Below are 26746 nucleotides of genomic sequence, written 5' to 3' on the forward strand. Positions count from 1 at the left end.
CTGCCCTGCAGGCAGCAGGGCGGCCGCATCCATGCGCTTCTCAGAATGAGCGGAGTAAAATGTAAAAAAACCCCTGTATATATAGTGTTATCTTTATTTTAAATGTCAAAAATTATTTGCGGCTCCAAGTGTTTTCTTTTCCTGTGGAAAACGGGTCCAAATGGCTCTTTGAGTGTTAAAGGTTCCCTACCCCTGAGCTAGAATTTATTTATTAAAAGCTGATCTGAGCCTTATTAAAGTCCTGCTATCACGGGAACTTTGTCTTGCACTGAATCAGTCTGTTGGTTCATCAAAGTCATTACTGTCTACTCAGACTGGCAGTGGCTCTTCAGGGTCTCGGGCAGAGGTTTTGCACATACACTGGCCTGATTCTTTAACTGGAAATAGTGGGGATTGAACCTGAGACCTTCTACATTCCGAGCAGATGCTTTACCACTGAGCCACAACCCCTCCCCTTTATTTATTGAACTCCAGAGGCATTCCATAATTATGGGCAATCCCACCCTGGCTTCAAGAATGGAGCAGCCTTATAGTGCCTGTAGTTCTTCCAATCTTGCATCCCAAAGCTATATCAGCTATATTTAACTGCAATCACCACCCTACTGGAAAACACAAGGGATCAAACTGGTGAAGCTCCAGCCCAGAGTGAGCCTCTTTGCAACCCCTAACTGTAGAGTGGCACATCTCCTGAAAAATAAAATAGTGATAGAGAGAATTAGTGAGTTCAAGAGGGAACCCACAAGGACTAGTGGAAAGCATATAATTCCCCCCTCCACTATTTCTTCTTTCCCTTCTTTGAAACCCCTTGTATCCTCTCTCCTTTTCCTGCTTCCTATTCTCCTTCTAGGATTGCCAACCTCCAGATTGGGGTTGGAGATCTCCTAGAATCACAACATATCTCCTGGTTACAGAGATCAGTTCACTGAGGTTGCCAACTCCAGATTAGGAAATTCCTGGAGATTTGGGGGTGGAGCCTTGGGAGGGTGATCTTTGGGAAGGGCAGTGCCGTAGAGTCCACCCTCCAAAACAGCCATTTGCTCCAGGAGAACTGGAAGCAGTTGTAGTTCCAGATGATCTCCAGCCCCCACTAGGAGGTTAGCGATCCTCGTTTCCGTGAATGAAACAGTTATGCTGGAGGGTGGACTATATGACATTATATATCCCACCCTCCAACCCCTGAATCTCCAGGATTTTTCCAACCTGGAGTTGGCAACATTGTTTCCTTCCCACCTGACAGCCAACTTCTGCCCCTCCCCCAGCAACTTCCATATCCTCTCCCCTTCCTCATCTTCTCAGCCATTCACCAGCCTACCGTTTATCTGCTTATAATCAACTGTATTTACCATTTATGCACTTCATTTATGCCCCACCTTTCTCCACAGTGGGGACCAAAGCAGCTTATATTATTCTTCTCTCCTTTTTACCAGCACAACAACCCTGTGAGATAGGCTGAAAGTATGTATCTGGCATAAAATCACCCAGTGAGCTTCTATAGCAAGATAGGGATTCAAACCTGGTTCTCCCAGACCTTACTCTGAGGTTCTAACTATTACACCTCATTGGTTTTCATAGGGTAGCTGCTGTTGAACAGTAGCAAGCAGCCAGACCTCGTTGTGTCAATTAAGTCAAGTTGTATCAAATCATTTTGTGGTTGCTGCCAAACCCAGGTCTGGCCCCATTGAGTCTTCCCTCAAAGGCCAGAACAGCCCTAAAAAGGGCCCTCCCCCCTGCCATTTACTCACAGAAACTGAAGCCTGGCAACAGCCAGTGAGATAATCTGTTTTTTAAAACTACAGACAATCCTGTTATCATTTTGAAGTTTTAAAAATAAACCAATTTTTTAAAAAGAGTTCACATTTTTCTGAAATCGTGGGGCATTTTTCAGGTTTGTAAAAAAAAATCTGTCTTGTCCATTCACAGCTAGTCTTTGGATTTAAGTATCTTCATATTTGTCCAACTTCACTATTACAATATGAGATTACTGTTCATTCTTTTTATTTACTTCTGCTGTATATTTTTAATTTTTTGTTGTTTTTTAAGGGTTTCCTGTGGATCCACGGAAAGTTTTGATAGTAGCTGGTCATCACAACTGGATTGTAGCTGCATATGCACATTTTGCAGTTTGTTATAGGTAGGAAAAAGATGGGTAAGACCATGTTTCAGTTCAACTGTTAAAAAATTATTTGTAACTTGCTGTTTGGGGTAGGATTTGTTAGATCAACTCTCATAATTTCTTTCCTTGAACAATGCAGAGGTGTGTATATATATCACAACATCTCTCTCTCTCTCTCTCTATATATATATATATATATATACACACACACACACACTTACCCTAAGTCACACTTCCAAATTTTTTTTTCAAAGAAGGTGAGATCCTGAGAGTGTTAGTGTCAGGATTACTTCATTCAGAGTGGATTGCCATGGTTAGAACCATAATGGTGGTACTGCATATCAAACAGGCTCTGGTTGCAGCAGAAGGAGCTGATTCCACGAATCTAGGAGTAGATACCACTGCCAAATAATCAAATGTTGTAGACCTGTTAATCGTTGTAAAAGCAGCCATTCTGGGGAAGATGTGCCATTTAGCCTACCACTCTGATGCAAACTGTATGTTTGTACATTAAACAGTAAACAGTTAGAAGGAGATTACAGTTGACAGACAGCTTAGTTCAAATGACCTGCTCCATGATTTTCACACAAGAGTGCCTGTATAGCTTTGTTATTTCAAGCCACTCGTCTCTCTTGGAAACTACAAATATATTTAGATTTGGTGTGCCACATTCCTCTCCTCTACATTTTAGTGGCTTTTTAAGCAAGTTGACATAGCACCTAGTTTTTGACTATCTGTATACTCAATGATTTGACAAATCATTTACATTTTTATGGCTGTGATAAGAGCCCTAACATGGAATAATTCTTACTACCATGTTCAAAGTGAGATGTTTGCTAGCACTTCTAAGAGTCTTTCTGTGTTTTTTAGACACCTGAGGAATGTTCAGTCTCAGTATTTACTTAAGTTAATTTTTTGTTTGGAAGTCTTGTTCCATAATACCCCCTGCGATACACAGCTGTAGTTAGGAAATAGAAATGTGTTGAGATATATTTTGACTTCATATATGTTTTTGATCTCTTGGAAACATGATCTTCAAGAATTGGCTCTGGTGAGTTTTCCAGGCTGTGTGGCCGTGATCTGGTGGATCTTGTTCCTAATGTTTCGCCTGCTTCTGTGGCTGGCATCTTCAGAGGTGTATCACAGAGAAAAGTCTGTCTCACACTGTGTCTAAGTGAGAAGGGAAAGCTTAGTGTGGTATATTGTCCATGTCCCAGGGTGGGGAACCAATCATTAAGTGTCTAAATCTTAGCATTCAGACCCGTATTAGAGATCACCAAAGACACTGTCAGCTTAACCATTCTGAAAAATCTGCAGTTGCAGAACATGTGTTAAACAAAACTGTACATAACATTTATTTGAGGACACTGAAACTCTGGACAATTCAGAAGCTTACTATGTCAGACTGCACAGGGAGGCCATTGAAATTTACAAACACCAAAACAGCTTCCATAAGAAAAAAGATACCTTAAAAATTAGCAAAGCGTGGCTCCCAGTACTTAAAAAACAGACTGATAAACCCACCCGCAATACAATGCACTCAACCACACCTTTGCATAGCAAGTTCCACCCAAACACTTGATTGGTTTCCCACCCTGGGACATGGACAATATACCACACTAAACTTTCCCTTCTCACTTAGACACAGTGTGAAACAGACGTTTCTCTGTGATACACCTCTGAAGATGCCAGCCACAGATGCAGGTGAAACGTTAGGAACAAGATCCACCAGACCACCGCCACACAGCCTGGAAAACCCACCAGAACCAGTTGAATCAGGCTGTGAAAGCTTTCGACAATACATTCTTCAAGAATTATTTGAAATCTAATTTGGGGGTGGGTGGGTGATTCCTTTAGGGTATGATGACTCCCGTGAATTCTTTTGAAATAATTTCATGCTCCCTAGAGATTAGTATAATTTAACTTCTTCTTAATTTTGGACATATCACCAGATTCGTTTTCAGAAACTTCAGTTTATATTTAAAATATTTCTCTTTCTCTCAGAATCAAAGAATCCTCTGGATGGCAACAGGTGTTTACAAGTCCATATTTAGATTGGACTATTGAGCGTGTGGCTCTAAATGCCAAGGTTGTTGGTGGCCCCCATGGAGACAAAGATAAAATGGTTGCTGTTGCCTCTGAGAGCAGCATCATCCTGTGGAGCATTCAAGATGGTGGCAGTGGTAGTGAAATAGGTGTGTTGGTTTTGTCATTTCACTGTTTCCAAAGTTTGTGCATGTGTTTACCTACAAAACCCACCAAATGTGAATGAGTTTAATGTACACTGAACATTTATTTATCCCAATGGCTTTATTTCTAACCATTAGCTATAGGGCAAAAAGTTTCTTAAGAAGAAAGAGGATACATTATTAAAAAATCTGGTTGCCTTAATGGATGTATGTTGGTATATGTTGCTTATTGAAGTATTCTTGAAGGCCTGTTGTGATAATGAGTAGAAAGCAATTCCATTTGTGCCTGACTTACTTCAGCTTCATATGTGAGTCTGACTATGGGAATTAGAGATGACAGTTTGAAATGACTGCCAGCTTGTCTTGTTCTTACTAAAAGCTGCATTTCTCAAGGTCTCCTTTTGATAACCTTCAAAAAATACAATTTGGGCAATGCTTTGCCACTAATAATCTTTTGAGAAGATATTAGCAGAGATGCCCAGTGTTGGCCATCAGACAACTTCAGAGCCAAAGGCTTCACGTTACCAGAAGGGGAATAAATATGAAAAAAGGCCTTCAGAAAAGCCAGCCACTCCACAGTGGAGTCCTGATTGATAGCTTGTCCTGCTTATTAAAATGCATGACTTTTCCAAATATCAGTTGCAGCCTCTGAGTGTGGGAGGAAGAGAGAATGAATCGAGGAATCTGTTGAGTTCCAAAAGTACCATTTAAGTAGTGGTGTAACAGTAATGACAAATTGTTTCCTTTGGCAATTAAGAGCTGTCATGATACATTTAAGTTACTCATGAACTTAGATGTGTACATTTTTATGAAACTACTTATATGAAAAGAGAGAGACAGAGTTGGGAAGAGGTTAGTTTCCTATCTTCAAGTAGTTTAAGCCCCAGAAAGAATCAACATTTGAGTAGGCAAAATAAAGTTTAGAACAATGAATATTCAGTTGACTTAATTCAAATATAATAGGAAATTGCTATGGGCCACAAATGAAAAATGAAGAGTAAACACTTCGGTATCTTTCTTTACTGTGTCTATGGACTACATCTGTACAGTGATAGAAGATTACTTTATTTTCAAACCCAATTGCTGTTTTGCAGCAATAGCAGGAAGAAAGTGGCTTTTCAAAGGAATTATACTCCATCGATGCTGATAGTAGTATAGAGCATGGAAGGGAATTATGAGTTAGAGATATGCAAGTGCCCTGTTTGTTCTGTAGTTTGAATTGGAAGGGCTTCCAGTGTTCTCATTCTTTCTTACCTGTTAAAATAGAAAGCTGAAGTAACAACAAAGTATATTCTGCTGTTTGTAGCTTCTACCAATTGCATTGTGTTTGCATAATACATATCACTTCTAGTCAACAAGAGTTTTAATCCCAGTCAACCAGACAGGTGTTTTTTGACTGACATCCTAAGGATCCTTGCAATTGATGGCAACTGAAAATGGAAAAAATCATCTAAATAGGAACTCTCTGATTCCTTGGCATAGAACCTATAGGCATATAGTAGAAAACTAAAGACCCCCAATTTGTGTGTGTGTGAAAGGGTGGGGGGACGACAGGCAAGAATTTTAAACTCCTTTTCTTGGGGAGGGTTAGATCCTTGCTTTCTAGGACTTCACTTTAAATTATTTTAAATGTCAGATATCTTTCTAAAACAGATATAACCTAGTGGGTAAAGTTTGGAAAATGATTAAAAAACAATGCATTCATAAAATGAACAGGATTGTGTTATGAAGTAAAACTATTCTTTGTGTCCTTTTAATAGGAGGGATATATGGAAATAAACGTTACCCAAGTGATTTCATTCAATTCATTTAGTGATCTAATAAAGGATGACTCTTCTCTTTCAGAGAACCTTACAGGCCACTCTTGCAAAGGCTATTATTAGCAGCCCTGCCTTGGGATAGGGAGGTAGCACTTTGTTCAGGTCCTGTAAAAGAAACGATTTGTTGTTACAAATGCTCTTCAGAACCTGACAACACCATCCATGGAAAATTGCAAGGGCTGGCATCTCCATGATAGAGCTCTCCCAGAGGCTGTTTTCCTTTCAATATTACTTACATAAGATACCAGTACTGGATTGCTGCTATAAGCAATACTTTACTGAGAAGGCCCCTTAAGACAAAAACCTGTCATTACTTATACCATCGTCTTCCCTGTGGACGGGCATCAACATTGTTGAGCCTAAGCAGGAGTGACACTTTAAATTCCTTCAGACTATTCATGCTGTCTTCCTTGATTTCCCTGAACCTCATCCTCCTCTAGAGTAATCAATTCTAGTTGTTTCTCTGTTTTTATTATTGCCTGCTTTTATGTGCCGCACTGTTGCATATATTTGCTGTCACAAATGGTCATATGCCCTGAAAAAATTATTTGGCATTGTAATTAAATCACTTTATGCAGTCAGCTTATTGGTTGCCAACAGAAAACATAACAGGTCAAAATAATATCTTGCTTCTTGGTGTTTCAATTTACCTTTGTAAAATTTAGGTATTGTAAATGGAAGTGTTTTGGTTGAGCTTTAGATAGAAAAGTATTGATATAATTGCATTTATATAATGGCTTCATAATAACATTAGAATATGAACCACATTAATAGAAGACACTTCATATAACAGCATACAGTGGCACCTCAAAAATCGCTGATAATCCGTCCGGAGATTATCGGCGATTTTCAAAAACGGCGTATTTAGAGGTACGACGTCTGTGCATGCGCAAACGCCGTTTGCACATGTGCAATGGCGTTTCCGTACCCTCGGTGGTCGCCGAAAATCGAGGTGGCCGACGTTTTTAGAGGGCGGAAATCGGCGCCTGGCAATCGTCGATTTCTGAAATCGTCGATTTTCAAGGTACCACTGTATTTGTAACTTCTCTGCTGTGCTCTGCAGTACTGTAAACTTATTATTCCTTATCTAATAGATGTATCTGGCAAGCTTTCCATCAAGTTACCTCTAAGCAAATAAACTTGGAAAAGTAAAAGGTCTTTTCAGTCTTGACATATTGTGTTTGACTCTTTATGCGGTTTTTATTCATTCTTAATATTAACAATGAACAAACGAACCTTCACATGTACCAGCATTCATAGATAATTTGTCATTAATAAATGCAGGTATGTTTACATTAATCTATTTATAGTAAGTTATCTGTTCTCAGAATCTGCTTAAAGGTCCTAAAAATTAGGTCAATCCAGTCTTTGAACTACAGCTGTTTACATGTCAGAATTCTTCATGGTAAATCAAAACAAACAGTAGCTATTGTAATTGCCACAATTCACTTTTATCCTATAGATCATCTGTATAAGGAGACTAATAACATGTCTTTCCTGCTCTCTCCCAGCAGTCCCCTGAGATCTCCCAAACACTGAAAGATTTTAGGAACTTCTTGAGAAAAAAAGTCATATGGCTCAGGTGGCACCAGTGAGGAGAGGAGCCAAGTGAAATTACCTTCCCCTTTCTCTTCCATTTCCTCAAACACTGTTTGTGCAGGAGTGGTGTTAGCATTGTTAGTGCTCCTTTCTGCAACTCTGCCACCATCCTGGACTGCATGGCCTCTTGTCTACCAGATGCCATGACCTCTGTTAACATTTTTAGTGAAGGAGCAAGCAGGAAAGAATACTGACTGCCTGAGTCCTTATGCATTTGTTCCATAAGATTTGACATTATTAAGGAAGAATCAAAAATATTTATACTTGAATGGTGATGTCACACGCTTAATATGGGCTCCTACGTTCATGTGTTTAACACTAACATACGTTAGATGACCACTAACATGTTTTCAACTACTCTGTGCTTAAACAGATATGGTTTAATTCTTTTTAGTGCTAGTAGCCATATGTGTAAATTCAGTAGTGGGTAACATGCATTAACAGGAGACATGCAGCATTCATCTTCTTCTGCCACTTGTAGCCTTAGCACAGACTGGAGGACTCCACTGTATTCCATTGCCCAACCTAGGGGATGACATTGCTCCATCTCACTTCAGTCAGTTTTGCATTTTCTAGGGAATTAGTGCTGTGTGTTCTGGATATTATACAAGCAGGAATGGAAAAGCTCCTGTTTATATTCTGCAGAAATTTATTGGTGCCTTTATTTTTTCTTGTTATTTTGAAAGCAGTCTTTTAATGGACTCTGGCTTGTTTTGATAGGAATATTCAGCCTCGGGGTGCCTGTGGATGCCCTCTTCTTCATTGGCAACCAGTTGGTGGCTACTAGTCATACAGGAAAGGTGGGAGTATGGAATGCTGTGACCCAGCACTGGCAGGTATGTTAAATGCTTACCATGACACGTTTTATGAAGATACAAACAGATATTGGGTGATACGTTTATATTGTGGTAGTTCATTTTGAAGTTTTTCGTTATTGAACAAGTCTGATTTGCGTTGACTTTTAAAGTTTGCCTTGACTGTTAGTTTAAAATTATTACACTGATGTATTTGCTTATCTGATTAATCTTACAAATACTTTGGACCAAAGAACTTTGTTGTAATAATGTGATATTTGAAAATTCTGCTCTGTAGTCAAAGGCCTTTCAAAATGTACATCATGCCTCAGATATCTATTTTATATTTTATTCACAAATGCCCTGTGATTTTATGTTTTATGCATTCTGACAACGGAAATAGAGATTCTTGGATTCCAGACAAGACTGGGGGAAGAGCTGGGCATTCATGCAAGAAACAAACCTTGTAACACAGCCAGATGAATGTCTCTGTGGCACAATGTAAATACACTGTGCAATGAAATCCAAGAGGCTGCCTCGCAAATCTCAAGAGGCAGAAGTGACCTAAGGCTGACTCCTGTGGCTGCCACAGTGCTGGTTGAATAAATCCTGATTTTACCCATAAGTGACAGTCATGCCAATGAGTAGCATGGGAAGAATGCAAACAGCCAAGTGGTGTAACAGTTACTTGATTATGCAGTAAAAGCTGACCTGGTATATTTGACTGTAAGGGGAAAAAGAACAAACTGCAAACTCTTTAAAAGCTGAACTAACCAAAGAATTAGGCTACATCAGGGGTAGGGAACCTGCGGCTCTCCAGATGTTCAGGAACTACAATTCCCATCAGCCCCTACCAGCATGGCCAATTGGCCATGCTGGTAGGGGCTGATGGGAATTGTAGTTCCTGAACATCTGGAGAGCCGCAGGTTCCCTACCCCTGGGCTACATCATCAAAAATGAAATTATCTGCTTGTGTTTTTTAGTATTTAGTATTTATTTAGGAAGTATTTAGTATTTATTTAGTAAGTATTTAGTAAGTACTTAGTACTTACTGAGGAGAACTTGGGATTTGTACCAAAAAAAATTTCCCTCTGTCTCAGTGAGAGATAAAGAGGAAAGCAGGCCATAATGAACTGCTTTTGTATTTGTCCTTCTGGAAAACCCATGTGGATATGAGACATCAGACATGGATGGTCATTGCATATATAATGTGATGGGAAGAACAAGAGATGGTCACCTGTGACATTTCTAGAATGGTGAGCGTCTGAACCAGGCTGAAGTCATAATATTTATGAAATGCGTAGTGTTGTGCTTAATTTCTCAGTAAATCTTTCAACACTCTCCCACTATACACCTCTGCCATTATGTAATTCAGAAGATACTTGAATAAAAACTGAGGAAAAAATGGTTGCTTGAGAGAAAACATTCTGTCTTCTACCATTTCTCTTTCATTGGTCCATGTCATCATTTGGGACCTACCATATATACTTGTGTATAAGTCGACCCACATATAAGTTGAGGCACTTAATTTTACCACAAAAAACTGGGAAAACTTATTGACTTGCATATAAGTCGAGGGCGGGAAATGCAGCAGCTACTGGTAAATTTCAAAAATAAAAATAGATACCAATAAAATTACATTAATTGAGGCATTAGTAGGTTAAATGTTTTTGAATATTTATTTCAAAGAAAAACAGTAAACTAGCTCTGTAAGTGGAAAAGAGGGTCAACAAAAACAATATGGTCTCAACAATAACTTTAAAAGTACAAAAACCTTAGCTCAACCAGCAACCAAGCTAAAACACAAGAGTTAAAATCCTTCAAAACTGGATTTTTGGTCAGGGGAGGAATGTTTATGTTAGCAGTACCAACATTTCAGACTATCTTTAGGAGACCCTCCTGATGATACCACCCAGGTTTGGTGAAGTTTGGTTCAGGGGGTCCAAAATTATGGACCTTCAAAATGTAGCGCCATCTACTATTAGCTCCCATTGGAAACAATGGGGGATGGGGCACCCCCTTTGGGGATCCATAACTTTGGACCCCCTAAACCAAACATCACCAAACCTGTCTGGTTTCAGCAAGAGAGCTTCATCTTCCAGTTTCTTAATGGTTTAATTGCTAAAAGTTATAATTTGACAGTTTTGCTATATAAATTGTCCTCTCTGTGACCCAAGAGAGATCATTATGTAGTTTATCTAAATCTTTATAAGGGAATTATAACCAGTGCTTAACTTGTATACTCTGGTATCCTCACCATTAGGTTTGAGTTGGTCGCTTCTCATCATCAGGCAAAGTCACAGTGTCACAGGATAAAATAATGCTCTTGCAAGCAGATGGTTTGGCCCTAAAAGTTAGTAATATGGAACAATTTTTGCATATTTTAAGTAGTTTAGAATTTGAGAGCTGACAAGTTGCATAATGTGCTGGAATATTTTAATATTATGTCTCATCCTCCCTCGGGGTGTATAAAATGCACTGGATACTTGGCAAGGATTCTATAGTTCGTTGTAAATTGAATAAACCAAATCAAGTCAGAAATTGTGACCTTTGCAGTAGGTGATCCCTTAATGAGCGATACAGATTTGTCTTTAAGATTATATGGAGGATAATCTATATTATAAAATGTCACATTCAGAATGATTTTTCCTCGGAACCAGAATCTTCTCTCACACAAGTACTCAGAATCTTCTCTTACACAAGTTGTTCTGAGGCATAGCAAACATTCTGGGAATTCTCAATTTAACATTTGTGTGGTGAACACTAGCGTGTGTAGGGGACAGGGAACCCCAGACTTTAAAAATACTTTGCATGTCAGCCTTTTGTCTGGAAAAAATTGCCAATTGCTGAATTATGAAGTCAGCAAGAATGTATTTGTGCTTTGTTTTTTGCATAGAAAACTTTAGTTTAAGCTGAAAAATCATTGTACAGCTTAACATCCAATTGTTTTCTGTTGAGTTCAATAAATAAAAATATATTGAATTCTCTTTTTTTTTTGGAATCCTGTTGTCAAAGCTTTATGTCTAATTTTGAGATACTCATGAAATAGTAACAGTAATAAATTTTCTAAATACTTTAATTCTTTGACTACCTAGTTGGGTCTTTGTGAATCACAGAATGGGAGAAAAGGAACTTCTTGATGATACTTGAATCCTTTTTTTATTGTGATCAGCCAAATAGAGTTCCTTCAGAAGTATTTACAGGTTGATTCTTTAAAGAATGAAAAGTTAAGAATAAATTTTGCCCTACTTGCCATAAAACTCCAAGGCACCCTTGAATGTGAGTTGCACTATTCTGGAACATCTGGCACACTCTTAAAGGCCATTTCTTTCTCCATGTTTTTAACTATTGGTTCTGTTGCTGCTTGTAACTGACTCTCATAACTGTATAACATCAAATTTGTCAGCTATAATTGATGTACACTCTGAGCTACGGCAATAGTGGATTCTTTGAGAGCAGCAGTGGCGTAGGAGGTTAAGAGCTCGTGTATCTAATCTGGAGGAACCAGGTTTGATTCCAGCTCTGCCGCCTGAGCTGTGGAGGCTTATCTGGGGAATTCAGATTAGCCTGTACACTCCCACATACGCCAGCTGGGTGACCTTGGGCTAGTCACAGCTTCTTGGAGCTCTCTCAGCCCCACCTACCTCACAGGGTGTTTGTTGTGAGGGGGGAAGGGCAAGGAGATTGTAAGCCCCTTTGAGTCTCCTGCAGGAGAGAAAGGGGGGATATAAATCCAAACTCTTCTCTTCTTCTTTGTTTTAAAGCATGGGATAACAGTGTTGCCCACACTAATTTAATTCATGTACTTAATTCATGTATTGGGCCACGGGGAGTGACCAGTGGACTTTAGCCTGCCTATTCTGGACGGTGAGGCATTGCACTTGGCCTCATCCGTCAAAAGCCTGGGCGTCATCCTGGACCCAGCACTATCGTCTAGGCCCGGGTAGCCTTTCATCACCTGCATCAGGCACGACAATTGGCCCCATACCTCTCCCGTACAGTCTTAGCCACAGTCAATCATGCAACAGTCACCTCCGGGCTTGACTACTGTAACTCGCTGTATGCTGGCCTGCCGTTGACTGTGATCCAGAAGCTAAAACTCAGGCAACACGTGGCAACCAGAATCCTTAAGGGGGTGTCTAGCCGGGACCAGATCACTCCGGTCCTGTACCATTTTCATTGGCTGCCGATCAAGTTCCATGTCATATTCAAGGTGCTGGTTTTAACCTTTAAGGCTATAAGCAGCCTTGGTCCTACATACTTGAGGGACTGCATCTCCCCACATTTCCCCGTTAAGACCTTCCGATCCTTGGAGGAGTTCCTATTAGAGGTCCCTGGCCTGAAACATGTCCCGCTGGCCTCTACTAGGGCCAGGACCTTCACAGTCCTGGCCCCCCTATGGTGGAACAAGCTCCCTAAAGAGACTAGGGCCCTCGAGACTTGATGAGCTTTCACAGGGCCTTCAAAACAGACCTGTTCTGCCAGGCATTTGGCCAGCTGGGCTGAAATATGTTCTTCCAGTGGGCTCAGGGGTGGGGGGATGGTGGAGAGTTTTTATTGCCACCTGTGTCTTAGTTTTAATATTGTATGGTAGGTTTTAATTACTGTTATATTTTAATGTTGTACGTCGCCCTGAGCCTTTCGGGGGAGGGTGACTAATAAATTGAAAAATAAAAATTCAATAATTTTTGTGCAATGGAATCTGTGTGGTAAAATCCAGTTCTTACAGTCTGAAGATGTCTAGAGAATAAGTCCAGTTTGCAGCCTTTAGCTACAGTGCTTACTGTGTTCAGAAGGGCATAGAGGGGAGAGGAGCAGAAGACTCTGGGCAATGTTGTCTAGCACTGATCAGCTCGGCAGCTCACGTGCTGCTTTGTGTGGCTTTCCTCCAATTTGACTAGCTGTATGGTAGGGGGTCTAGAGCTAGCAGACCTGATGATCAGGGTCTAATTTGGTCTTCTCTGCATGTTTAAAAAGAACAGAGCTGGGATGTGTGTGCTCTCTACTGTAGTTGTCCCCCTTATCCAATCCTGTTCTGTACCAAGACATGAGGAGCCCATCATCATCAAATTGTGGCCAGATTTTTCCCATTCCAGTGTGTTTCTGTTGTTGTTCTCTTCCTTCCTTCCTTCCTTCCTTCCTTCCTTCCTTCCTTCCTTCCTTCCTTCCTTCCTTCCTTCCTTCCTTCCTTCCTTCCTTCCTTCCTTCCTTCCTTCCTTCCTTCCTTCCTTCCTTCCTTCCTTTCTTCCTTCCTTCCTTCCTTCCTTCCTTCCTTCCTTCCTTCCTTCCTTCCTTCCTTCCTTCCTTCCTTCCTTCCTTCCTTCCTTCCTTCCTTCCTTCCTTCCTTCCTTCCTTCCTTCCTTTCTTTCTTTCTTTCTTTCTTTCTTTCTTTCTTTCTTTCTTTCTTTCTTTCTTTCTTTCTTTCTTCAGGCTCATCCCTGCTTCAGATCCAAGTTGTTTTCAGGAGGTGATAAACAGATTCACAAATAAGAGTTGTCTTGTTTGTGAATTGCTCTGATTTAATTCTGGTAAAGTTATATTACTGGGAACAATTAGAAAATATACTGTCAGATTCTACCATATATTATGTTAGCCCTACTAAAATTGCAGTGCTTTGAGAATATTAAAAAATGAAGTGGGAACAATGGAAGTTTAAATTTAATGTTTAAATTTAATTTGTTTTAGGTTCAAGATGTTGTCCCCATCACCAGTTATGATACTGCTGGATCTTTCTTACTATTAGGCTGCAATAATGGCTCCATTTATTACATAGGTAAGGCAGGCATACTGTATTCAGTATTGGTGTCATGTCACTTTAACAAAAATCCTGACAAAAAAGGTCATAACAGATATGAGAAAGTATGATCTGAATTCCCTGTTTGCCAGTTTTAAAATAATGAATACATTTATTTTACAGATATGCAGAAATTTCCATTGAGAATGAAGGATAATGACCTTCTGGTGACAGAACTTTACCATGATCCTTCCAATGACGCTATAACAGCCCTTAGTGTTTACCTCACACCCAAAACAAGTTCGTACCATTTTCACGTCTTGGTTTATCTTTAGATAAATTAAAACTGTTTTCGTATTAATAGTCTACCCTACAGTCTGTGGTTACAATGGGTAAACCTTAATTTTTTTTTCTGTTTGGGGGTCTGTATTACCAACAGCATTGGAGAATGCTTGGGGATGGGTGGATGAAAATGTATTTATTAATTTATTTTCAAGAGTTGTAATTTATGACCCTTCTTACCACGAAAGGTCCTGCATCACTGGTCATGACGCAAGGGAGTCCTCACCGTTGTTGCTGGAAAGCATGAGGAGTCCTGTGAAATCAGCATGTTGCAAGGCTTAGTAGCATTTAGCCATGGGGGTTAAGAGGGGAGGAAAAACTTATCTCCCTACCCATAAAATCACAAAAGGTACATGATCAGTCAGACCACTGATCCATCACACAGTGAAGAGCGAGTTGCCCTCGAGGGAAGTAGGACATAGAGGCCAAGGCCTCCCCTGATGATGCTTCTGAGCTCTGTTCCCAGCTACCACAGCAGGCCACATATTAAAATCTGAATCAGAAGAAGGGGGATACTTAGTATTTATTTACAGGCACAGACCAATACCATTAAATAAAACAAAGTATTTTCCTGTTATTTTATTTCAAATTTTTCTTTTATTACTCTAAATATTTTTATAGCAAGTTTATAATTTTACTTGCAGCAAAGTCCATTGCGGGGGAGATGCAATTGGCTCTAGGAAAGCGTGAAAGAGGAAGCATCTCTGCCTGCAATTGACTTTGATGGGGCTATTGTGGCCTCCACCCCATCCTTGCTTGCAGCGCAACACTTGCCTGGGTGTGGGTCTGAGGCTTGGGGGTGGGAGTGGTTGGAGATTGTGGCTGGGGTAGGGTGGAAAGTGAGGTGGAGGGTGAAGTGGCTTGGGGTGGGAGGAAGGTGGCAAGTTGAGGGTTAGGGTGGAGGAGGATGGAACGGAGTGCCTTGGGGTGGTGGGAGGGTTGAAAAGGGAGGCTTGGGGTAGCAGATTGGGAGAGGGTGGAATGGGAGGCTTCGGGGGGAGGTGGGAAAGGTGAGATTTCTGGTGGGGCAGGATGGCAAGGTGAGGCTTGGGGTGGGGGGAGGTTGAAAGGTAAGGCTTGAAGTGGGGGAGGGAGGGGTGGAAGGTGAGGCTAAGTGGGGGAAGGATGGTAGGAGAGTATGAGGGTGGGGAGGGTTGGCAAAGTGAGGCTTGGTATGGGAGAGGGTTAGAAGGTGAGGCTTGGGGCAGGGAAAGTTGTACAATGTGGCTAGCGGGCCCAGGCTTGGCTGTAGGGGTGGGGAAACTTGGGCAGGCTCACAGAGCTGCTCTGCAGACTTGGGGGTAAGGGACAGGCAGAGGGCTTCTGGGGTGCCGCTGCTCTGCAGGCAGAGAAGACATTGAATGTCCCCACCAGGAGCCCTCTACCAATGGAAGAGGAGTACTCACTTAAGTCCTGCTCCCCCATTGGTGGCGGGTTCGTCGTCGGGACATTTGATTTCTTAGCGCTTTATTATTTAGGATTGTTTTTATTGTTCCCTGTGGATTCTTTCCATTTTATTATTTATGTATTGGTCTGTGACAGTAAATAAATTAAGTAAAATAAAATAAATAAAATCAGAAAAAGTAGCAATGGCATAATGGTTTCTTGTAATGTAAGTTGCTGCGCTTTATATTATAAGTTTCAGCAATGTTACTAGTCAGTCTAAAGGTTAGTTGCCTATATTCTACTGCCATATCAAACTTATACCAATTTACGAGAAGCTGATTGTGATTTTTATAATTTGTATTTGGAAATCTGTCTGGCTCAAATACAGAAATTCAAACACCTTGTCACAAAGTTTTGTACTTTCAACTTTATTCTTGAACTTCTTGTTTAGAAGCTGACAGCACACTGGTGTTTATTGCCTGTTCGCATACAGATGCTGTGCTTAGTAATGTCATGTTTGCCATTTTCTAGTATAGCATAGACCAAACCACATAGAAGAGAGCCCGTGTTGTGTTTATAGCACAAATGTATTATCACTTGTCAATGTATGCTTGACAGTATCTGTTCACAGGAAGAGAAAATATCTATTTCTTCACTGAAATTTATTAGGCATGTTGTCTTCAGAAATATACCCTTCAGAAATACACCATATTGAAGATGCTTTAAAAATGTAAAGTGTGAATGCCACAACTTGGCATTTTAAAATTTGTATATTTGATAGAAACTCATTGGAGTGCCAGGGCAGGTTTCTTGATGGCAAACCCTTATTTAGTATGGAGCTCATGATATGGCCAAACGATTTGGTGTTTTGAAGGACTTACAGCCCAATCCAGAGTGGGGAGACCAAAGGGAGTTATGGAGGCAGCGTAGCACTCCACAGCACTTACTCTGGTGGAGGGGCAAATCTGCTGGCAAGCAGCAGCTGCAGACTTTTGGAACATGACTGAGTGCTGTGTCAGCACCGCCACCAACCCCTCCCAGATAGCAGGGGCATTCCGGAGGTGGAGCCAGGGGTATTTTCCATCACAGGTTCCAACCCAGCTTTGCCTCCAGATGTGCTGTGGCCCCAGGCTCCAATGTACACCACCTATTCCATGGAGCTCTACGGAGGGCTTTCCTGGAACAGAGATATTTTTCTTTTTTGCTTCCTTGCACTGGCAAAAAGCCTTCCAGTTGCGGCAGGGCAGCAGCCTTGCACCCCCCCCCCCCGCCCAGGCTTTTGGATTGGGCTGCCCATTTAGGCATGTACAGCATTTCCTGCAACAAGATAGTTACAATACACTTTTGTTAGACTGTTATTTTCTAAGTGAATTTTGCTTAATATTAATTCCAACTTTTCTGCAGGGACGAGGGTTTTCTGTTTATAAAATTATTGTTGCAGTACAATAAAAGGCATATGGTTACCATATAATTATTAACCAAAAAGCAAGTACATTTCTAAAGAATGCATAGCAGATGGGTTCATTTTTACTGTGTTCCTGATTTCACGGCTCCATGTGGGTGATGAGAGATTGTGTATTAAAGAATTATTTTTGTGTCTTGTTGTAGGTGTAAGTGGTAATTGGATTGAGATTGCATATGGCACAAGCTCTGGAGCTGTGCGTGTGATTGTGCAGCACCCAGAAACAGTTGGGTCAGGCCCTCAGCTTTTTCAGACTTTTACAGTTCACCGAAGCCCTGTTACAAAGATCATGTTGTCTGAGAAACATTTGGTGTCAGGTAATCTTGTTTGCCATAAATGAGCGACTTCCTGATTTGTCCTGTATGCTTGCTCACGCACCCACTCATGCATGCCATGGGGAAAGAGAGCTACTTTAATCATGAATAAAAAGCCAGCTCCCTGTTTACATTGTGTGGTATGCTCAATTTCAAATGGCGAAACCAAGCAAAACACAAAGGTGAAGGGAATAAAATTGTAGGGATTGTATAGTAGGGTAAGACTTGGTCTGTTGTCAACAATTAGTGGTGGGATAGCATATTCTTCTCTACCACAGAGCAATTTTAATATTTAAATGCTTTCATGTTTGCCACTGTGGAGACACTGTTTGGGTATAGAGATGGCTGAAAAAAGTTTTAAATAAATTGTATTTTATTCTGCTAAGTCTAGAGTGAGAAATTGCACAGATATATGAAGCCATCTCCCATTCAAACCCTTACAAAGGTGTGGGTGTCTATATAGGCGCCTTTTCACACCAGTTCTAGTATTTGGGGGGTTGCAGGTATGAGCAAGAATAGTATCACTAGTAGAGGTTTAGGCTTTGAATAAGGCTAATAATGTAACATTTGTGCCCTCCCCCCACCTTTGCATTCTTTCTAGTTTGTGCTGATAACAATCATGTTCGGACATGGACAGTGACTCGTTTCAGAGGAATGATTTCAACACAGCCGGGATCCACTCCCTTGGCATCATTCAAAATTTTATCTTTGGAGGAAACAGAGAGCCATGGCAGCTACTCTTCAGGAAATGACATAGGTAGGGGGGAAAAATCCAGTACAACTGGGTTGATACTCTATTCTGTGAGCCTATGATTTTTTGTGGCTTGGGGTGTGCTACAGCTGGGTAGTGCGGTTTAGCATAGTTTGGAGAACTACTCCATCCCAAGATTACCTTAGTACCTACGATGCTACTTTATGGTTTATTTTTTGGTTAAATTATTTCTGATAACGAGGATTTTTATCCATCTTGCAAAGAAAAATTCTAGATCCCTTTGCCAGTCACAGTAAGATATCCTGATATCTTAATGAAATAGCGTACATATCTAAATCTGAGGATCTTGGCAGTGTTTTTAGTAAAGGAAAAAAGGCAGAGTGAGAGTATTTGCTAGTGAAAGGAAAGGACAGAGAAGATGAAGTGGTGAAGCAGAAAGAAGAAGCAAGCTTTGAGGCCCATGTGTTACCCAAAGTGGTGGAAAGTCTCTCCCTTTTAGAATGGGGAACTAGCAGGAGCAAAAGGCTGTGCAACATGAGACTTTGATTGTCTATGTTTGTGAGAATCAGCTTTGCAAAAAACTCACAGAAGAGCGAATAAAGTTTAACAGTTTTTATTAAGGGATAATGGGGGTACACAAGCACTCAATAAAAGCAGCAGAACACACACAGTCCTAGGATATAAGCAGTTGTGAGGGGATAGGTCTGGAATTGATAAGGAATATATGGGAAGCGGCAATAAAAGTTATAGCCACCTGATCTTGGAGCGGAATGGTCTGATGAACAGAGTGACCTGTGTTTCGCTGTAGATGAACAGCACTGTGGAACAGTAGTATCACAGGCAGAGAGATGTCCAGAGATACTGAACACTGGCTATTGGGAGAGTGGGCTTGTTGAAGGGAAAAATGGACCCTCAGGATTATGCAGAGTGATCCTTAAATCTCCCTAGACAAAGAGATTTCCTGCCTTTCCTGGGAAGGACAAGAGACAGGCATCAACCTTGATACTTCGGTCATTGGTCTAATAGGTTGAGACATCAGCCTGAGGTTCCAGGCTTGGGAGTATCTCCAAGGGGGAAGTTTGCTAATGAAATTACGTATGTGAAACAATGACAGTCCAAAATAAGGTGGTAGTTGAAGGTATTAGTCAGAGGAAGGAACATTAGTAGGTACAACACTGGGCAGTTAAGCATATTAACACATCCATTGTCTTCACCGGGGTGTATGGTCCAGGGCTTGAATCTCTCTCCAGGGCAAGGTCTTTGTGCTGGCTTAATCCTGTCAGGAAGGGTATGAGAGAAGTAGCTTTGGAGGGAGACAAGTCCAGTCATAATCCTTGGGTTCACTGAGCCAATGCAAGGAATTGGCATTTTGGCATTGCACTTCTAGGCACCCCCAAGGACTGACTGAGGTGGTAGAGATGCCACTGTAATCCAAACAGGATCTCCTTAGTCAACCATAGGTTGGTTGGTCTGGTAACACTTGCTGCAGTGAGATCATGATGGGTGAACTCTGAAATGTCTTGCTGCAGCCTCAGTGCCTCCATTATGTGGTCTGCTGGTAGATATAGTCACCAGCTGTTGCTCTAAGAGATCATCATCCTTTAGAGGTTTCCCATTATGCATTTAAAAATGGTGTCTATTCTTTTTTGGAGGTTGAAATTAGATTTGCAAATATGATATAAAATAGAAACAATACTTATTTATATCTTCTGTGTCACAGGAGGCTCGAGACTATTTTAAAATGGTTGTCACCAGCCCTCTGTCGTATAACTCCAACTACTAATTGCTACCTGGAAAAAGCAATCTGGTGGGGTAGCTCAAACTGGAGTATATGTTTTGTCACTAGACTTCTGTTTCATTTTCAAAAGATGTCCAGGGTTTTGACTGCACAGAACTCCAAAAATATAATGTAATATTTGATGTGCTGGTTTATCTGTTTCAAGATGTCTGTGAGCCTTTTCTTCTGGATTACAGGGCCGTTTGGTGAGCGTGATGATCAACAAGTATTCATCCAAAAAGTTGTTCCCATTACAAATAAATTGTTTGTGAGACTGTCTTCTACTGGGAAAAGGTAATTAAAGTATAGTACTTTATTTTAAGGAGGACTGTACTTAACCAGTGCAGGCTCTTGAGATAGTTTAAAAATGCCAAGTTCTGTACTCAAAATGCCTCTGACATCAGACTGATGAGTGAAAGGACATCATTCTACAATTGGTGTCAGATAGTCTTTTATTCCTCAGTGGCCTGATCAAGTTGCCCATTGTTTATATTCAGTAGTTAAACTATATCCAGGATCAGTTTGGTACTAAAACTAGTGTTAGATGGTCAAGCAAAAAAATATTCTTGTGCTGGTGAAGTTGATTGACTGGAATCTAGTAGTCTGACACTGTCATCCTTGAATTAGAGGATGGCAAATGAAATATCTGTATGAAGTGTGAATTTTATTGTAGCAGATAAAAAATATGGGTGTTTGCATCCCTGCACTAGACTCATGCTACTCTTTTCTTGCATCAGACCAGGTTCCTTGCTTAATGGAGGTAAGATCTGCTGGAGCAAAAAAGATGATGGGGTTACTCACAGGTGTGCTAGAGTAGCTGGCCTTTTGTCCAAGATTGTGCCATTGTAGAGTAACTGTTCTTGGAAGCTTGTGCCTACAGTACATGCCTGCCCTATCCTGATGTTGCTGACAGTCTTTGGAAAAGGAAGGGTAGACCCAAAGTGTATACTATAGAGCTTGTGGAGTAAGGAGTGTTCTGCTTTACTCAGTGAATATATAGTTAACCCATTTCCAGCACCCTGTAGCAACTCTGTAGTGGAGGTATATGCCCTACACAAACTGGCAATAAATCCATGGCCCCCTTGCCCATCTCCCTGACTCAGTGTGAATAGAAGATAGACTGAAGCAACAGGTTGGTGACTAGAAGGGAGGGGTATGCACACACTGCTCAGCTTTGGCTGCATCTCCCGCAAACTTGGAATTGATCACGTATGTATCAGTGGTGTCTTCAGTGAGCATGTTTGAGAATTGGTATGGAATATGTGAGTGCACTGGGAGATCTAAATGTTGGTTTCCAAACTGTGCCAAAAACTCTTGTGAGTAGTGGTCAGAATGATGTACTGGATAAGATTTTGGCCTTCAGGATTTTCTCCCCGTTGCAGTAGTTGATTATATCTCCATAAAATGTCTAGTGACTTTATACACAAAGTCTTTTCACAAATCTGTACAAAAAGAATTATATCTGCTCTGAGTATTGTTAATAATATCTGGATTTAGAGATGCTCCTTGAACTCAGGAGTTTGCATATTGTTTCCTGAATGTCTGCACCATCTCATAACTGCCCTTCAACCATTAGTTTCTTGGGTGAGAGGATAAATGGAGTGAGGAAAGTGTTGTGGCATTCAGCATTTTGGAGCAGATGCATATGATTCTATGTGCCATTTTACAATTGTTTTGCCTATCACTAAAATGGATTTACTGTGCTGTAGGAATGTTTCAGATGATGAAAATGTTTAAGTGATGAGGAACCGGGATACAAGGATATAGAAGGACAAAAATTCAATTTGTGTCTTGGCTTGTATAGTAACAGTAAAATGTGTATTTTACAACCCCAGTTTACCTACAAGCAGGATTGCTTTTAACTTTCACTTTTTTTAATAGGCATTTAATTATATCTCTTATTTTAGAGCTCTCTTCTGTTCCTCCCATATGCTTGTGTGTATTGCTACCTTTCATTAAAAAAATGATATGTTGCCTGGCTGTTTAAAACTAAATGAAATACAAAGATGTGGAAACAGCAGCTAAAGTGTTCTTGAAAGCCCTGGATAGCAGTTAAAGAAAATAGCACTGTTCTAAAGTTGAATCTGCTAGTGCAATTGTGACCGTTGATAGAGATTCACCGGCACACCGTATCTGTGGCACATGGCCTATCATTTCTTATTGCTTAATCTTGTAATGAATAAAACTCTTAAAGAGAATCAATCTTCTTTGCATCAATGTACAATCATAAGCAAGTGTTAAAGAAATTAATCAGCAGTACATTTTTGGAGCACCTAGATTATCCCTTTGACAGCTTGTTTGTTTTTAAGCAAATAACATTAGAAGCTTGTAATATGGTTGGAGGCCAAATTATCGTCCCAATAAATGTTATAAATCACTGTGATTTAATGTGCATGTACAGGAAGAAACTGCCACATGTTTATTAAAATTGGTGTCGTATTAGGGTAAATTTTAACGTAATAACTCAAAGCCTGTTCAACTTTGACCTTTTTCTGTTCTCAATCTCTCTGATTACTGCAGGCATCATCTAATCAACCTATGCCTCCTACATGTTCATTAAAATCTGCCTTCACCTGCACATACACATTTGTTCTGAGAAATAATTGCATTGGTGATCAGTTCCCACGGTGGCACTTTGCTTTGGGCACGTTCGGAAGTTGCACATCCTTCCTTAAGCAATTACTCCTGAACTTCTGTGGGACTGTCTACTCTTTTTCGTGCGGAGAAGGTTTCTATTACTAAGCGGCAGTACTGCTAGACCGAGCCACACCAGCATGCTCATTGGTGTTTTGGAGTTAGTTCCAATATTTTTGAGAGCAAATGTTTCAGAAGAACCCTTTTGATGACCACAGAGTACTTCCATTGTTTTTAGGAGAGGGAAGTGTAGTTCTGTAAACAAAATGTCAGCTCCAAAGTGAAATGGATTCTGTCTTGCCAGTTTCTTTTCTTGTCATGGTTTTTGAGGAATGGAACAAGTTTTAGGATTATATCCGTTCAAAATATAACAGCATTTTTTTTAAAAAAAATGTTCTGGATCATGATGCTGAAGAAATTATGGCTGAAGTCCACGTGGAAGGCTCTGGCAGAGGGAGCTCCCAGAACAACGTGGGCTCCTTTTCTTTCCATAACTGTCACCAGGCTGCTGTTCTAGTTGTCTGCTAGACAATTAAAATATGCACCTTTTCTCTGTGAGGATAACTGACAAAAATGAATCTGCTACAGAATCTGAATAGAGGAAAAAAGTGTTGGGCATTTTTCTGCTGTTTTCATTAGATGAAGGTTATAAGAGATTATGTCAGAGACCTGCTTTTGATAGTTACAGGATTGTTATCTGCAGGAGGGAGCTCGAGGGTTTATTGCTACAACTTTTAGTAATTTTTAAGCTTGCACTTGAAATTAAACTGTCTTTAAGTCTTAGGAACAGTATATGGCGAAACCTGTTTGTTTGTAAATTGGTTGACTAATGTGCCATTTCCTCTCTTTCCCCCACCCCTCACTTTTTGCAGGATCTGTGAAATTCAAGCAGTTGACTGCACTACAATTTCATCCTTCACAGTACGAGAATGTGAGGGATCCAGCAGGATGGGTTCAAGGCCACGGCGCTACCTCTTCACCGGACATGTAAATGGCAGCATTCAAATGTGGGACTTGACCACCGCAATGGATATGGTTAATAAAAGTGAAGAAAAAGGTAGATACCCTTGAAGTAGACACCAGGCTGTATTCTCCAGCTTAAGTGGCTCTTCTGTTGAAGGAAGGATTTAAACTTTGCTTAGTGGAGAGGTAGGGTACAGGCCACTTAATGCAGAAATAATCCATTTAAAAAAGACATTCCTGGGAGATGTGTATCTAGTCACAAACTATTCTGTAGGGTTCTGTGTTCAGATTTCTTTGTCCAGTTTTGTCTTGTTGTTTAATGTACCCCTACACTGGAAGAGACTGGGATGGCTAGCATTAAATGATGACTCCAGCTTTCTACTACCAAAGCAGCTTCAAACATCTGGCTTTACCTGCTGTCGTCATGAACAAGATGGTGGTGTTGAAGGACTGTTACACTGGCCACATATCATTGTTAAGAGTAAATTATATAGGGCCTGGTCACTGATTCCTCTCTCTCTTCCCTTCCTCTCACCTCCAAGATGTGGGAGGTCCTACAGAAGAAGAATTGCTTAAGCTTCTGGATCAGTGTGACCTGAGTACATCTCGCTGTGCAACTCCTAACATCAGTCCAGCCACTTCAGTGATGCAGCAAAGCCGCCTGCGTGAATCAAGTTCCAGGTAAGTCTGGAAACACTGTGTGCGTGAGTATCTTCGAGCTCGTGGGGGCAATTTTTCCTTCCAATGGAACTGAATTTCCAGCTGTGGAAAGTCCCAATTGAAATAGCATGTTTATACGTGTGTGTACTGATGAGCCAATCACCTTCAGTATGTTCAGCTGCCAAGAACAGGCAGGCTGCAAGTCAAAGGTGTTCAGGAGCTTATTGTTTTGTAAGTTGGTCAAAATGGGAGCATCCAATGAACTCAAGATTTTTTAAAATTAAAGGCTAGTACCGTAGTGGCAAACCTATGGCACTCCAGATGTTCATGGAGAACAATTCCCATCAGAGGCTGATGGGAATTGTAGTCCGGGAGTTATAGTCCATGAACATCTGGAGTGCCATAGGTTTGCCACCACTGGGCTAGTACATTCCAGCATTAGTACAAAATAGAGATCTGTGACACAGCTTGCTAGATACATCAGATAGCCATCAATTGCTAGTCTCTAGATATGAAACACAGGATGGCAGAAGTTTACTTTGTGATGTCTAGTAGAAGTACACATTTCATCTGTTTATTTAACTTCTATGCATAAAATGTTTTCAGCCTCCAGTTGCAGCACCGTGAAACGATTCAGGAAACTGCCACGTATGGCTCCATACGGCCGTATAGGGAGAGTCCTTTATTAGCCAGAGCACGGCGGACAGAGAGTTTTCACAGTTACAGAGAGATTCAGACTTTTAATTTGAACAGAAATATGGTTGACAAGGCTGTACCTCAGAACGGCAGCCAGAGTCCCGTACAGACAGAGGTGAAAAAGTCAGGTGAAAACATTGCTGAAAAAAAGACTTCAGCCTCAGCAGTTGAGGTCAAGGCTGCCCGAGCATCAGAAGGTGGAACTGAATTTCAGAAAGTGCCTGAAAACATGTTGGAGTTGAAGAAAAGAGGAACTGATGAAGAAAATGAAGCCAAAACAGACAACAAAAAGAAAAGTGGATTTGAAGGAGGAGGGTTCTTGGGAAGGAAGAAAGCACCTCATTTGGTGTCTTCACCAAGTATCGGGGAAAGTGGGGCTGAGGCACCAAGTGCAGTATCACCATCACCTACAAAGACAGTGATTTCACCACGTCATAAGAAAAGTGACTCTTCCTGTCAGGATTATTCCTTGTAAGAGTACTGATGAATATTTATACCTAAGAGATGCATCAGAAGTTTTAACACTAAACTGGATGGAATGTTTACATTTACACATTTGTGGGCGGTCAGTCTGGTGGTCTAATTGATGTATTTGAAGTGGAATATCACTGTACATGAGAACACATCAGTCGACAGAAAGAACTTGGCTTCAAGCACAACCAACGGAAGCATTTTTAAAATGTTCTAAATTGACATTCATTTCGTATGATACTAATATGAAGTCTAATTCTGGTACATATCCTTGATTTTAAGCCTTGTTTAATGCAGACTGGCATGCAGTTCACTTCCATTTATGTTGTGTGACTTTTCTATTGTATGTAATTTTGTTTCCTGTTCTGGGACCTGTTGCCTAATATGCTACATGTTAAAATGTCTGTTGCCTATCTATTCATCTTCAGTCACCTCATCCCACAATTTTCATAGTTTATTATTGGGAATAATAATCGAATGAAGCAGGCACAGCTGCTTTATCTAATGTTTGTCTCTTCTGTGAATGACCCTATTTTGTACTCATATTCATGAACCCTGCATACATTTATCTTCATATGGTGCAATTTTGTTAACTTAATTCTACTGCAATTCTAAATGTCTGGTTACTGATGCTGTAAAAACATTATTTTGCATATATTTGTCTTGATATTAAAGTGCAAAGAATTTATTACCTCTGTGTTCTTGTTTCATTTAAACCACTAGCAAGTGTAATCCTGAATTCCACGAACACCCTCTGAGAACCTGCCTCCAAGATGATCTCACGTTCATGACTGTCTTGCATTTTCAATGCCAACTAGGTCAGAAGATTGAGCTGTAAACCTTCACTTAGGTAAAGGGGCTATTGTGCAGCAATACTGCTTTGATTTGAAGCCTGCCCACACATCTGCACCGTATCGTGGACCACCTTGGGCAGGGTGGATGTGGCAGTGTAGTAATTTAAAATGAGTATTTCTCCTAAAGTGTGATAAATTAGAAGGTTATTGGCCCCAAATTTGCCCAGTGGTAGTAAAGTGACTGGAGAAAAGCCTCTGCTACTGGATTGGGGAAGCATGGAAAAGT

At 40.6% G+C, this 26746-nt stretch overlaps 1 protein-coding gene across 1 annotated transcript in view; it reads left to right on the top strand.

Moving 5' to 3' along the window:
* Nucleotides 1-26354, top strand: part of KCTD3 (potassium channel tetramerization domain containing 3) — a 47241-nt gene extending 20887 nt beyond the window's left edge. The window contains exons 8-18 of the mRNA XM_048494069.1: nucleotides 2041-2131; nucleotides 4118-4308; nucleotides 8442-8557; nucleotides 14201-14288; nucleotides 14433-14549; nucleotides 17586-17756; nucleotides 18355-18510; nucleotides 20440-20536; nucleotides 23749-23933; nucleotides 24382-24520; nucleotides 25106-26354. Of these exons, the coding sequence (XP_048350026.1) occupies nucleotides 2041-2131; nucleotides 4118-4308; nucleotides 8442-8557; nucleotides 14201-14288; nucleotides 14433-14549; nucleotides 17586-17756; nucleotides 18355-18510; nucleotides 20440-20536; nucleotides 23749-23933; nucleotides 24382-24520; nucleotides 25106-25670 (1916 nt within the window). The 3' untranslated portion in view covers nucleotides 25671-26354. The remainder of the gene's footprint in view (nucleotides 1-2040; nucleotides 2132-4117; nucleotides 4309-8441; nucleotides 8558-14200; nucleotides 14289-14432; nucleotides 14550-17585; nucleotides 17757-18354; nucleotides 18511-20439; nucleotides 20537-23748; nucleotides 23934-24381; nucleotides 24521-25105) is intronic.
* Nucleotides 26355-26746: the final 392 nt, after the last annotated feature.

Source organism: Sphaerodactylus townsendi, linkage group LG01, assembly GCF_021028975.2.
Source record: "Sphaerodactylus townsendi isolate TG3544 linkage group LG01, MPM_Stown_v2.3, whole genome shotgun sequence".
In the NCBI taxonomy this organism is placed as follows: domain Eukaryota; kingdom Metazoa; phylum Chordata; class Lepidosauria; order Squamata; family Sphaerodactylidae; genus Sphaerodactylus; species Sphaerodactylus townsendi.